Genomic DNA, 14,640 nt, shown 5'->3' with positions numbered 1-14,640 from the left:
TGAATGACATTTTTCCATATATAAGGCGCGCTGTATTGTAAGGCACACTGTATTGTAAGGCACACTGTATTATAAGGTGCACTATACTATAAGGCGCACTGTATTATAAGGTGCACTGTATTATAAGGCACACTGTATTATAAGGCGCACTGTATTATAAGGCGCTCTGTATTATAAGGCGCACTGTATTACAAAGCACACTGTATTATGAGGCACAGTGTATTATAAGGCGCACTGTATTATAAGGCGCACTGTATTATAAGGCGCACTGTATTATAAGGCACACTGTATTATAAGGCGCACTGTATTATAAGGCGCACTGTATTATAAGGTGCACTGTATTATAAGGCGCACTGTCCATTTTGGAGAAAATGTAAGACTTTTAAGTGCGCATTATAGTGGTGAAAATACGGTAATTGCTATTGACTTCCAGGTATGAAGCACTCACTCACTTCACAGTCACCTCTAGAGCCAGCCATTGTTGATGTTTTGGATTTTTTTGTATAAAATCTTGCAGTGGGGGAGGAGCTATATGATGGAAGATGTTGTAAACTAAGATGGCTGATCTGCATATTTAACGGTATTGTTTCAGTTTAGGCGTTTTTGTTCTTTTAATATCCGACAGTGGTGGTTTTTCATTTTTGGTTTTCTGTTCTTTCCATATATAAGGTGCACTGGATTATAAGGCGCACTGTCTATTTTGTAGAAAATTTAAGACTTTAAGTGCGCCTTATAGTCGTGAAAATACGGCAATTGAAACGAGGAACGTACCAGATAGCGGTCTTTTATAGCCAGCGTGTATCGGCTATTTTTAGCCTGTTGGGGGTAATCTCGGCTAAGAGCCTTTCGGAGCCGTTTCACGTTAACCTGGCCAAAACACTAAGCCAATAATCCAACCCTCCCCCAGACCCACACCCCGCCAATACACCCCCAACACACATACATTGCAACATGTTGCCATAATGCCATGTAATAACGTGCCTTGTATTATTTAAGAAGCGGAATTCTTTTCTAATCTTACCAAGATTCCTCCTACCACATTTAGGGATGATAACAGCTGTCCAGCATTAAAACCACATAAAAACCCTAAAAGGTTGAGTTTGGTGTCAAAGAGTCCCATCAAAGACCCCTTCTGAATTCTGAGTCGATTCTGGTTACAAATTAAGACTGAAAAATCTGATTTTTCACAATCTAACCACACAAAAACCCTAAAAAGGTTGACTTTGGTGTCAAAGAGTCCCATCAAAGACACCCCACTGAATATTGACTTCCATATGAGGAAAACTTGGGAAATTCAGACTGAAAAATCGATTTGTTTTGCAATCTAACCACACAAAAACCCTAAAAAGCCTGAATTTGGTGTCAAAGAGTCCCATCAAAGACCCTCAAAGACCCCCCACTGAATGCTGACTTCCATATGAGGGAAACTTGGGAAATTAAGACTAAAAAATCTATTTTTTTCACAATCTAACCACACAAAACCCCTAAAAACGTTGCTTTTGGTATCAAAAAGTCCCATCAAAGACCCCCCACTGAATATTGACTTTCATATAAGGGAAACTTAAGAAATTAAAACTGAAAAATCTAATTTTTCCGCAATCTAACCACACAAAAACCCTAAAAAAGTTGTGTTTGGTGTCAAAGAGTCCCATCAAAGACCCCCACTGAATGCTGAGTCGATTTTGGTAACAAATTAAGACTGAAAAATCAGATTTTTTCGCAATCTAACCACACAAAAACCCTAAAAACGTTCCTTTTGGTGTCAAAAAACTCCCATCAAAGACCCCCACTGAATGCTGAGTCGATTCTGGTAACAAATTAAGACTGAAGAATCAGATTTTTTCGCAATCTAACCACACAAAAACCCTAAAAAACGTTGCGTTTGGTGTCAAAGAGTCCCATCAAAGACCCCCCACTGAATGCTGAGTCAATTCTGGTAACAAATAAGACTGAAAAATCAGATTTCTTCGCAATCTAACCACACAAAACCCATAAAAACATTGCGTTTGGTGTCAAAAAACTCCCATCAAAGACCCCCCCACTAAATATTGACTTCCATATGTCCCCCATTGATGTCAGACAAAGATGAACCTTGTACCAGCTTTGTTCTCCATACTTGTAAAGAGAAAGCGAAAGCCTTGTGAAGTCCTCCCTCTTTTGTCAAAGCCCATATGGCACATGAAAGTACCCGACAATCGTTGGGGGGCCTACAGGGGAGGCGGAGTCTAACTTACAAAGTCACCACCAGGATAAGAGACTCCGCCTCTACCTGCTTCCAGGCGCTAACACACACACATACACACCCACACACAGAAGTCAAGGTAAAAGATAATGCGTTTATTTGGTAATCAGCAAATAGCTTTTAGCTAGTGGGTAAGTGGCGGCGGCGGCGCCTGTGAGGCCTTGATAAGATCGTGTGCTCTCAGGTGTTTCCCTGTCACGCCGCCATTCAGCGTAAATTGAATAAGGTGACCTTCTTTCGCCGCCGCCACCGCCGCATCAAATTGACTGCATTTTCCCCCCAAAAAGATTCTGCCATTTCAATTACCATACATCTGCGATATTGCCCGCCGAGTCGCCACTACGCCGATTGTGACAACGATGTGCACAATTTGTTTGATACAGCACATTTGGCGTCCTTCCAAGGACGCCGTAACGCCGACAAAACACTATCGATGGGCTCGGGAAGGCCCGGAAGGTCATAGACGTACATACACACAAAAGAAAAACGCATATACATAAGGAGTGGGCAGGTGGAGAAGCGTGAAGGTGGTGTTCTCCTCTAAAATAAAAGTTTTTGTTAAACAGCGTTTGTATTCATAGTTCGTTATTAGCAAAATGGACGCATGGCAGAATGTGGAATTGCAAATTGAACTGTTGTACTTGGATAGAAAAGTTTTGATGGAATTTAGAAGTAAATGGAGTATTCCAAAGGTGACAGAGTAGGGATGTTTTTTTGTGAACTTGATTTTACGTGGGCTGGACTATTTTTTGATATAATATTTAGATTTTTTTTTATAAATGGATTAAAAGAACTGGATTAAAAGTCTTGAATATTTTGTTTTTAATAGATCTAAAACAATGTTTATTTTAGCTTTTTTTTAAATATATTTTTAGATTTTACAAAATTATTTTTCAACTAAAAACAGAAAAAATGATAAAAAAATTACAATTATTGATTTGAATGGGCAAAAATCAGGACTTATTTTACTTGAATAGAAAAGTTTTAATGGAACATTTATATGTAATATATTTTGAGATTTTATTAAATGATTTTTGAACTAAAAACAAAGAAAAAATGATTAAAAAAATTACAATTATTGATTTAAATGGGCAAAAATCAGGACTTATTTTACTTGAATAGAAAAGTTTTAATGGAACATTTATATGTAATATATTTTGAGAATTTATTAAATGATTTTTGAACTAAAAACAAAGAAAAAATGATTTAAAAAAATACAATTATTGATTTAAATGGGCAAAAATTAGGACTTATTTTACTTGAATAGAAAAGTTTTAATGGAACATATATATGTAATATATTTTTAGAATTTATTAAATGATTTTTGAACTAAAAACACAGAAAAAATGATTAAAAAATGACAATTATTGATTTAAAAGGGCAAAAATCAGGACTTATTTTACTTGAATAGAAAAGTTTTAATGGAACATATATATATAAAATATTTTTAGATTTTACTAAATTATTTTTGAACTAAAAACACAGAAAAAATGATTAAAAAATTACAATTATTGATTTAAAAGGGGAAAAATCAGGACATTTAATATACATCTATACTCTTAATTTTAATTTAATCCTAAAACAGAAAGTCAGCACTCATGATTTACTTTCCCGGGCCACACAAAATGATTCAGCGGGCCAAATTTGGCCCCAGAACCACCTATTGGACTATTTAGTTAAATTGGCGGTTCCAAACTTCAGACCCGTGGACTAGGATTGGCCCACTAGGGACTTTGTAGCTCATTCATACTATACAAGTACTCCAATTGGGTATGCTAATTTTCAGTACCATTAAGGTACGTTTTTATGGACAAAAATAACCCAGCCCGCCCCCTAGCTGCCATAAACGTAGACCACCACCAAAACTAGGTTCGATACCCTCTGATTTAAGTAGTTTAAGGAAATATTTTGCTCCAAATACCCGACTTAAAGTACAACTGATGCAAATACACCTAAAAAGTAGGATTCTTTATTCCCATCCAGCGTATTAATATGCACATTTCCTTGCTTTCTCCCTCGAGCCTCATTGGTTCATCTGATATTGTTCTAAGAGTGTCGAATGCATCCCGGGAGATGCGTCTTCCCACACATACCCGCACATCTTCGCCGACGGGTCAAACCATTTCCTTTCCGACGTATGACTCGCCAGACATCCGCCATATAAATAGCCGGCGTGCTCCCGTCATGCCGCCTGATGTCAATTGGCTGGCGTAGCTTGGGCGCTTTAACAAGGAGACTCCCGGTGCTGAATTCCGAGCAGGACTAATGGATTATTGCAAAGTCACGGTAGCACCGCCGCCACAGAAAATGATTGCATTGGGAGTAACTTGGGGACGATAATAGGAGACAGTTGGATGGGTGCTCGGATGTTTGGTCGCCGGTCTTTTAGTCGCCGGTCAAATGGTGACAGAGAGTTTACTGTTGAAGTCAGCTCTCAAAATTATATTCATGAGAGAGAGTTTAATATCTAAATATCTACTGTTTTCAACAGTAATTAGATATTAAACAGCACTTAGATATTAAACGGTACTTAGATATTAAACGGTACTTAGATGTTTAACAGTACTTAGATATTTGACAGTACTTAGATATTAAACGGTACTTAGATATTAAACAGTAATTAGATACTAAATGGCACTTAGATATTTAAGAGTACTTATATATTAAACAGTACTTAGATATTAAACTGTACTTGGATATTCAACTGTACTTGGATATTCAACTGTACTTGGATATTCAACAGTACTTGGATATTAAACAGTACTTAGATATTAAACAGTACTTGGATATTAAACAGTACTTAGATATTAAACAGTACTTAGATATTAAACAGTACTTAGATATTAAACAGTACTTAGATATTAAACAGTACTTAGATATTCAACAATACTTACATATTCAACAATACTTAGATATTAAACAGTACTTAAATATTAAACAGTACTTGGATGTTAAACAGTACTTAGATATTAAACACTACTTAGATATTAAACACTACTTGGATATTAAACACTACTTTGATATTAATCACTACTTCGATATTAAACAGTACATAGATATTAAACACTACTTAGATATTAAACACTAATTAGATATTAAACAGTACTTGGATATGAAACAGTACTTGGATATTATTCTTCGTTCTTAGATATTAAATTTCTCTCTTCGATATTAAACATACATGAATATTAAACAGTACTTAGATATTAAACAGTACTTAGATATTAATCAGTACATAGATATTAAACAGTATACTTAGATATTAAACACTACTTAGATATTAAACTATATAATATTTGAGCTTATCATTGCTGGTGGAGGTTAAAGATTTAGTTTTATGGTTTGGAATTCTGTGGGCCTCTTACCTTATAGTTGTCCGGGTTTTTCGGTCTTTGGCGGCCACAACTCACCTCCCGAAATTTCGGCGTAGTGACGCGATTGGTTTAGCTTATCAAACCGTTGAAAGCTGACACGATTTGTCTGAAATGGGATGAAACACGACCATCCGGGGAAGATTTAGATGAAGCCACGCAATTAAACTGTCACGCCGCAAAAGCAAGATAAATGAAACTTTAACTGCTGATGACCCACTTAATCGCACAATGTTTTTTCTACTCACATTTTCAGATGGAACTTCATCTTTTGCTTTCTTTGGAACTCAGAAAATGATGTATTTTATAGCCGGCAGAGATACGTTTGGGATTTTTTTTGTGTCACAGGCAGAAGAAGCAATTATCAGATTTAATTTAGACTGGAATTTCGAAGCAAATGTTTGTTTAAAACGATTCTTTTCACCTTTTCCACCTTTTTTTTCGTTATCGGCCGTTGAATAGTATCTCCTAGAACACAATACCTTAGTCTGGAACTCAATAAAATACTTAATGGCTAGGACAATCTCCTAGATAACAAAAGAAACTGAACGAATAATGACCAAGCTTCTTTTCTATTCGCCGATACGGTGCAACCAAGTGTGGTGGTGGGGGGGGGGGGGGGGGGGATTTGGGGGGCTGACGAGAAGCTGTACTGAACACTTGCCCGAATGTTTTATAGCTAATTGAAGCATTTTGGTATAAAACAGGCACAAAATGGCACCCTTTAGAATTGTAGTGGGGTTAATATATTGTGATCCCTACAATTAGCCTGGGATTGTTAAGATCTCTTTAATTCAGTGAGGTCCATTAAGTGCTTCCACCAAGACGTCTGTTTAGTTATTTAGTTATTTATTTATTTATTTGTATTCCTTTTTGTTACTGCAGTTCACTGGTAATCAATATAAGTGGAGTTAAAGCAGGTTAGCAAATATGCTACCTTGGAGGAATGGCGTTATGTCAATACATGTTGATTGGTTGAAGGTTTTGTAACCAATGTCAATGAGTTAAGGCTCGGAACAAGTTACATACCATGTGTCAAAGTGGTGGCCCGAGGGCTAAATTTGGCACGGAGTGTCATTTTGTGGGGTCAGGGAAAGTGAATTATGAGTGCTGATTTTCTGTTTTAGGATCAGATTAAAATGAAGAGTATAGATGTGGATTAAGTTTCCTGATTTTTTTCCCTTTTTAAATCAATAATTGTAATTTTTTAAATGATTTTTTATGTGTTTTTCGTTTAAAAAATATTCTGTAAAATCTAAAAATATATTTAAAAAAAGCTAAAATAAATATTGGTTTAGATCTAGAAAAAAAATGAATATTCAGGGCTTTTAATCCAGTTCTTTTAATCCATTTATTAAAAAATATCTAAGTATTATATCTAATAAATTCATTTAGTAAAATCAAAAAATATATTTAAAAAAAGCTAAAATAAACATTGTTTTAGATCTATAAAAAACTGAATATTCAGGGCTTTTAATCCAGTTCTTTTAATCCATTTATTAAAAAATATCTAAATATTATATCTAATAAATTCTTTTAGTAAAATCTAAAAATATATTTCAAAAAAAGCTAAAAAAAACATTGTTTTAAATCTATAAAAACTGAATATTCAGGGCTTTTAATCCAATTCTTTTAATCAATTTATATAAAAAAAGCTAAAATAAACAGTTTTAGATCCATAAAAAACTGAATATTCAGGGATTTTAATCCAATCCTTTTAACATATTTAAAAAAAAATCTAAATATTATATGCTATATTGCTATAAATCCAAATTTTAGTGGAGAAAATCCTTCCGTTTCAAAGCCAGAGAATCCCCTGAAAACAAAATTACCTTAACACATCTAGCCCCAAATCTGATCCTCAAGTCCCATTTACATATTCCTTTTGTTATGAAACCCGAACAGGTGCGAAAAAAACACCCTTAATCTGCCTCACGATTCTTGGCTTGAGGTTGAAAGAGTCACGTTTCTGAATCCAGAGAGTGTATAAAAAAAGGGTTGTCCTACGTTCCATCGCGTTGGATTTAAAGCTCCTTACAAGTAATTAAACAGCATGACACCTCATACAGAGCAATTTCCTGCCAGGCGTTTTACTCGCCTGTGTGGCATGGCCCCCGTCTACATGGCGTTATCTCGATGAAATATGTCCCCTTCATCATTTTCTAATAATGACAGAGTACTCATGTTGTTAGGGAGACCATCGACTCACTGAACATCACATTAACATTTTCCTCACTGTTAGCGAGCTAACTGAACATCCGACGCATCCGTGTCATCTAGAAATGAAAATTGAAGCGGAGGTGGGAGGACATGAAAATAACTAGTGGCGGACGGTTGACGGTTTGTCAAAGGGGGGAGCATAATCATACTTTTCAGCTTCTGGAGAAACTCCAGACAATAATTTTATGTGCTGAGAGACTTCCAGTCATGTGGCGTACGATCGGTGTAGATTCATTCCCGTTCGAATGGATTGGATGTTTGTCGGGTGTCTTTCTCTGGGTGCTTGGATGTTTGGTCGCCGGTCCTTTGGTCCCTTTTGGTCGCCGATCAAATGGTGACAGAGAGTTTACTGGTGAAACCAGCTCTCAAAATTAGATTCATGAGAGAGAGTTTAATATCTAAGTACTGTTTAATATCTAAGTAGAGTTTAATGTCTAAGTACTATTTAATATCTAAGTACTATTTAATATCTAAGTGGAGTTTAATATCTAAGTACTGTATAATATCCAAGTACTGTTTAATATCTAAGTAGAGTTTAATATCTAAGTACTGTTTAATATCTAAGTACTGTTTAATATCTAAGCAGTGTTTAATATCTAAGTACTGTTTAATATCTAAGCACTGTTTAATATCTAAGTACTGTTTAATATTTAAGTAGTGTTGAAAACAGTAGATATTTAGATATTAAACTCTCATGAATATACTTTTGAGAGCTGGTTTCAACAGTACTTAGATATTAAACAGTACTTAGATATTAAACTTCTCTCTTAGATATTAAACAATACTTATATATTAAACAGTACTGAGATATTAAACTTCTCTCTTAGATATTAAACAGTACCTAGATATTAAACAGTACTTAGATATTAAACAGTACTTAGATATTAAACAGTACTTAGTTATTAAATCGTACTTAGATATCAAACAGTACTTAGATATTAAACTACTCTCTTAAATATTAAACTCCCCCGGAATATAATTTTGAGAGCTGGTTTCAACAGTTGTCACCATTTGACCGGCGACCAAAAGGGACCAAAAGACCGGCGACCAAACATCCAGTCACCCTTTCTCTGAGGTGGCGTGAGATAGGTTAGGGTAGAACTTTATTTCATCCCATATTCAGCAAATGTCCTGGTTGTAGTAGCAAAAACAGACACAAGACATTGTAGACCTAGTTAACAAACTGGAGCCACTCACATGCAACTCCACAAGGTTTGGACCTTCCCCAGCCTAAAACTGAAGTTACCACATAGTCCCTCAGTAGTCTGAAGCTTTTAAAGAACTAACAAATCATACCTATCCGTCAAAACTTACTACTTTGAATCCTCGTTAAGGACTTTCTAGAAGCAGATGTTATTTTTGGTCCAGCAAAGCTGCGTCTTTAAAATATGACTGACAAGCTTGACTGGGAAATATTTCTTTGCCAGAATAGTGCCAACTCCTTGAGAGAAATGGGGTGAGGCGGGGCGCGGGGGGTGCCGTGTATTAACAATAACTGCATGCAACCACCCACCAGGAAAAGATTTCCAACTTCCAGACTAAAATGTCCTATTTTCCCTGTCTCTCTGTGTGTGTATGTGTCTGTCTTGTGTTTTTTTTTACCCCCCCTCCTCTACCCCTCTACCCCTCTACCCCATTTTATTATTTCTTTTCCTGCCTGCTAAGAAGATAGATGAAGAAAATGAGGCCAACTTGCTGGCAGTGCTTACAGAGACCCTGGATAGCATCCCGGTGGATGAGGACGGTTTGCCTTCGTTTGAGGCTCTGGCAGATGGGGACGTGACCAATGCCAGTGACCAGAGCTGCCCCTCCTCCCCCTCGGGCTCCCCTCGTACCCCCGAGCCCGAGGAACCTTCCCTGGTAAAGTCTCTCTCCATTCTATCTCAATGGTAAACCGGGATCGCTCTGACGATTGACACCCAGTTCGAACCCTGATAATGATTAGGGTATAACAAAACTTTCGAACATCCCTGGATCATTATTTTTATACAGAATAGTGTAAAATACATATACCATAATTTTTGACACCAGTCCCGGGTAAATACACCAACCAGAACCCAAATGGGCCTGGTTCAAATCCAACTACTATTGTTTTTTGTGCAAATATGCATGTTTTTGACACTATTTATGCTAGGAAATAGCCCTAGAACTATCCTGGATCATTATTTTTATACAGAATACTGAAAAATACATGTACATATACATTCACAAAATTTTGGACACCAGTCCCGGGTATATGCACCAACCAGAACCCGACTGGGCCTGGTATATATACAACTACTAGTTTTTTATCGCAAATATGCATGTTTTTGACACTATTTATGGTCGGAAATAGCACCAGAACCATCTTGGATCATTATTTTTACACAGAATAGTGAAAAATACATACACCATAATTTTTGACACTAGTCCCGGGTTAATGCACCAACCAGAACCCGACTGAACCTGGTTTTAAATCTCAATCACAATTTTTATGGCAAATATGCATGTTTTTGACACTATTTATGATGGAAAATAGCCCCAGAACCATCCTGGATCATTATTTTTACACAAAATATTCAAAAACACATCTCTCCACACAATAGACACTATTTCTGAGTAAAAACACCAACCAGAACCCGACTAGACCCTATTCTAATACTACCAAAACTTGTAAATAAAGTACCCAAATTAAGATCATTGATTCAGGGCATAACAAAACCCCTGAACATCCCTGAATGATTATTTCTATTCAGAATAGTCAAACATACTATGTACTATAATTTTGGTCATAACATGACATATTGGGGACTCCTATTTGTCGTTTTTTTAAGTCCTAATATATTCAAATACAGTTGGTACGCAATAAAAGCCAAATTTATTTCTCCGTATTCCCCCTCGGTTTGGGTTAATCCGCCTTGCACCCCCACACCAACACTCCTGGTGCCAAAGTTCTCATTTTTTGGCAGCCAAAAAGCCCCTGTTTAACATTGTAGGTTTATTTTTACACACTGAGCAATTCTCCTGGCTTTTCAAGCTAAAATGTTCACTTATACTTCATTTAACTCTCCTAATCAGCTTTACAGTGTGTTTGTTCGCTCCCCTTGGAGAATACAAACCTGTCCCAGGCTTATTTTTGCCACCCCCATCTGCTCAAACGGGGTGACAAATCAGTAGCAATTGAAAAAAAAATGTCCATTTGCATAATCCGTGCTAACTTTCAACCATTTTTCTTTCTCCTCGCCGCAATGCTTCGGTCCAGTTGAAGAAGCTCCTTCTGGCGCCCGCCAATTCCCAGCTCGGATATAATCAATACACAGGTGGCAAGGCGCAGAACCATGCCGCCAGTAGCAACCACCGAATCCGATCACCACCTGCCGGCGTCAAGGTACCCCACATCCATTTTTTTCTTAGTTAATCTTCCGTGTTAGCCAATTTGCTTGTTTTGGCGCTTGTCTTTTAGCTTCGGTTTTCCCAGGGGTACAAGAAGGGGGTCTTTAAAATGGGCCAGATCGCTGTTGGGATTTCAGGGGTGCTGTTCTCTCGTTAGCTCTGCCAATTATCTGCCTTGATACGTGGCCCCACCAGAAAGTACATACCGTATTTTCACGACTATAAGGCGCACTTAAGAGTCTTAAATTTTCTCCAAAATAGACAGTGCGCCTTATAATCCAGTGCACCTTATATATGGAAAAAACTGAAAATGAAAAACCACCACTGTCGGATATTAAAAAAATAAAAACGCCCGAACTGAAACAATACTGTTAAATATGCAGATGCCATCTTAGTTTACAAAATCTTCCATCATATAGCTCCTCCCCCACTGCAAGATTATATGCAAAAAAATGTAAAACATCAACAATGGCTGGCTCTAGAGGTGACTGTAGAGTAGTCAGTGCTTCACACCTGGAAGTCAATAGCAATTACCATATTTTCACAACTATAAGGCGCACTTAAAAGTCTTAAATATTCTCCAAAATAGACAGGGCGCCTTATAATACAGTGCGCCTTATATATGGAAAAATGTCATTCATTGAGGGTGTGCCTTATAATGTGGTGCGCCTTATAGTGGTGAAAATACGGTACATAGTAAGTAGGTTGAAAGGAACAATCCGGGTAGCTCAAACATGGCAGCTACCCAAGTGACTAGGACGCAACAGTGGGTGTGAAGTCATCAGCTTAATTGCAAGGCACTCCGAGCGATCTGTTTGTACGCTACGTCCTTGGGGAAATCCTCCTTCGCCGCCTTACACAAAAGGCGCCGCTGAAAGGCACAACGCGGAAACGGAATCTGTGCAAACATGGCTCGCCGCGAGTCCGCGTCTGATCATTTCAAAGGGAAAGCAAATTAAATGGCGTCATATTTGTTTGGCCGTACTTTGCAGTGAACTCGTTTTGACGCTGGATATTTGGAGCCCCATCAGTGTATTACCGTATTTTCACGACTATAAGGCGCACTGTATTATAAGGTGCACTGTTTTATAAGGTGCACTGTCTCTTTTGGAGAAAATTTTGGACTTTTAAGTGCGTCTTATAGTGGTGAAAATATGGTAATTGCTATTGACTTCCAGGTATGAAGTACTCACTCACTACACAGTCACCTCTAGAGCCAGCCATTGTTGATGTTTTGGAGTTTTTTGTATAAAATCTTGCAGTGGGGGAGGAGCTTTATGATGGAAGATGTTGTAAACTAAGATGGCATCTGCATATTTAACAGTATTGTTTCAGTTCAGGCCTTTGTGTTTTTTTAATATCCGACAGTGGTGGTTTTTAGTTTTCTGTTTTGGTCCATATATAAGGCGCACTGGATTATAAGGCTCCCTGTCTATTTTGGAGAAAATTCAAGACTTTTAAGTGTGCCTTATAGTCGTAAAAATACGGTACTCCTGTTTATTTTATAGACCTCACTCCCGAAGTAATTTAATGCTTTCTTTAACTCAAACCCTCAACATTTACCCTGAACTCTTTATACCCCTCTTTTAAACAGACGGAGAGCCCCTGGAACGGCAAATCAAGAGGGGTATCCACCCAACAGCTCCGCCCTCTAAGACGGCCTTGCACAGAGTTGCTCAAGTACTTAACAGCCACTGATGACATCCTGCTCCACACCAAAGCTAACGACGTCAAGAGTAGCTGGAACAGCACCCCCAGTGTCCGGGACAAGAGCTGCTTGGTCCTCAACGCCTCCTCGTCCTCTTCTTCACCATCCTCGTCGTCCACCTCCTCCTTCTCCTCACTATCCTCCTCTTGTTCGTCGACCACCTCTAAGAAGAAGTCGTCAGTTCCAACGCCAACGCCGCCAACGCCAACGCCGCCACAGCAGCATCACCAGCGAGGTGAGAGCCGGGCTGCAGACGATTATAGTAGGGCTGGGAAGTGGCAGCATTGCGCTCAGGATGACGGGGTTGAGGACTCGGATGCGGCTTCTGTCTCTGTCGGCCACAGAAGCCACAACAACTGCGGCCACGTACACCCTAAAACCAGCGGAGAAGGAAAACCGCCAGGTGATACGAACCACCTGGCTGCCGCTAGGTTCATTAGGTATATGCATTCTTATTCCCTCCCTCCCCGAGAGGCGAGTCACAGCTGTGAGCATTGCCGAGAGGCTCTAAACGCCACTCCAAATAAGAGTGGCCGGCCCACTCGCGCTCCACGTCGCCATATCATGGTGACCATTAAGAAAAGGGACTCAAAACCAGGGCACCCCTTACTGAGCCGCCTACTCACAACCAAACAGAGACCCGCCCGCTACCGAGACCACCTTCTCAACCCCTTAACCGCCACTCACGGTCAATTACAACCATCCCAGAAAGGGCGCCATTTCAAAGCGCCAAAACCCAGCCGAGTCACCCCCTCGGATCTAACTGACTCTGGTTTTGGACTAGAGCCGGAATGGGGGGTCTATGGGGCGGATCTTAACCATAACCATGGTGATAGGTTCATTAATAATCCTGCTGATGATGATAATGGTGTCTATGATGATAACCATGTCACGGGCAGCCCCGGCATGGCGCCCTCACAGGGTCCGCCCAGCCCACTCTTCCCAGATACTAGCAATGCAGACCCCACCCCTGCCCGCTTCACGTACGGGTACGGGCAGGCACTCAGCGAGCACCCAGACGACCAGCTGTTGTTAGGTAATCATGACTGCATCCCCCCCTTCGCCCACTGGGCCTTATCTCTACTCCTTCTTATCCCTCTCTTGCTTTAACCACTCCCCCCCGGTTTGACGTCACGACTAACTGCTCTATCTAATTCGAAGCTAACTCCTCCCCCTTTCTCGATTGAGTGAAACCAAAAAAAACGCCGGGGCTGGGGGAAAAGGGGCGGGCCTTTTGTCTTGTTGTTATGTCCGTCTTTGTATACAGACAGTTGGTTGAGCTGAGTGTGCTGAGTTATTTTGCCGAGTCTGGGCGCCGTTCTTTCGCCCCGCCCCCTTTAAAGCCACCAATATGTCGGCTAAAAAGCCTCGGGCAACTGCACAAGCTTCTTTGACTCTCCTTTCTACCTTTTCCTCTGCTATTGGTGCATGTGATGATGACTTATCCGTGGAAGGGATTCACCCACCGTCATTTGTGTTCTTGTCTGTTAGCATCGTCTGTGTGTGGTTATTCCATTGCGGGAAACAAACCCGCAACCCACAACCCACCCGCCATTACCTCCATCCTGCCTCACAGTGAACATCCGATCCTATTAGAGTAAATTGATAAAATGGGGTCCCTCTAAAGAAATCTAAATTCTCCCAAAAATATATAAGGATCTAACCAGGGATGGTGTTTTTTATCTTAGTGCATCTATTGAGCCAATTTGATATTAATTGTTGCAGAA

At 39.1% G+C, this 14,640-nt stretch overlaps 1 protein-coding gene across 7 annotated transcripts in view; it reads left to right on the top strand.

Moving 5' to 3' along the window:
• ppargc1a (peroxisome proliferator-activated receptor gamma, coactivator 1 alpha) overlaps positions 1-14,640 on the top strand; it is a 165,876-nt gene that overhangs the window by 140,186 nt on the left and 11,050 nt on the right. For 3 of the 7 annotated variants that reach the window (XM_077742527.1, XM_077742528.1, XM_077742525.1), the window contains 3 exons: positions 9,499-9,693; positions 11,075-11,200; positions 12,800-13,353. In XM_077742527.1, coding sequence (XP_077598653.1) covers positions 9,499-9,693; positions 11,075-11,200; positions 12,800-13,353 — 875 coding nt within the window. Of the gene's footprint in view, positions 1-9,498; positions 9,694-11,074; positions 11,201-12,799; positions 13,950-14,640 lie in introns of all 7 variants that reach the window. The other 4 variants (XM_077742531.1, XM_077742526.1, XM_077742530.1 and 1 more) reach the window with 4 other exon arrangements.

Source organism: Stigmatopora nigra, chromosome 20 (genome assembly GCF_051989575.1).
Source record: "Stigmatopora nigra isolate UIUO_SnigA chromosome 20, RoL_Snig_1.1, whole genome shotgun sequence".
NCBI classification, from domain to species: Eukaryota; Metazoa; Chordata; class Actinopteri; order Syngnathiformes; family Syngnathidae; genus Stigmatopora; species Stigmatopora nigra.
Note: the sequence above shows the minus strand (reverse complement) of the source record. Positions and strands in the feature narration are given on the sequence as shown.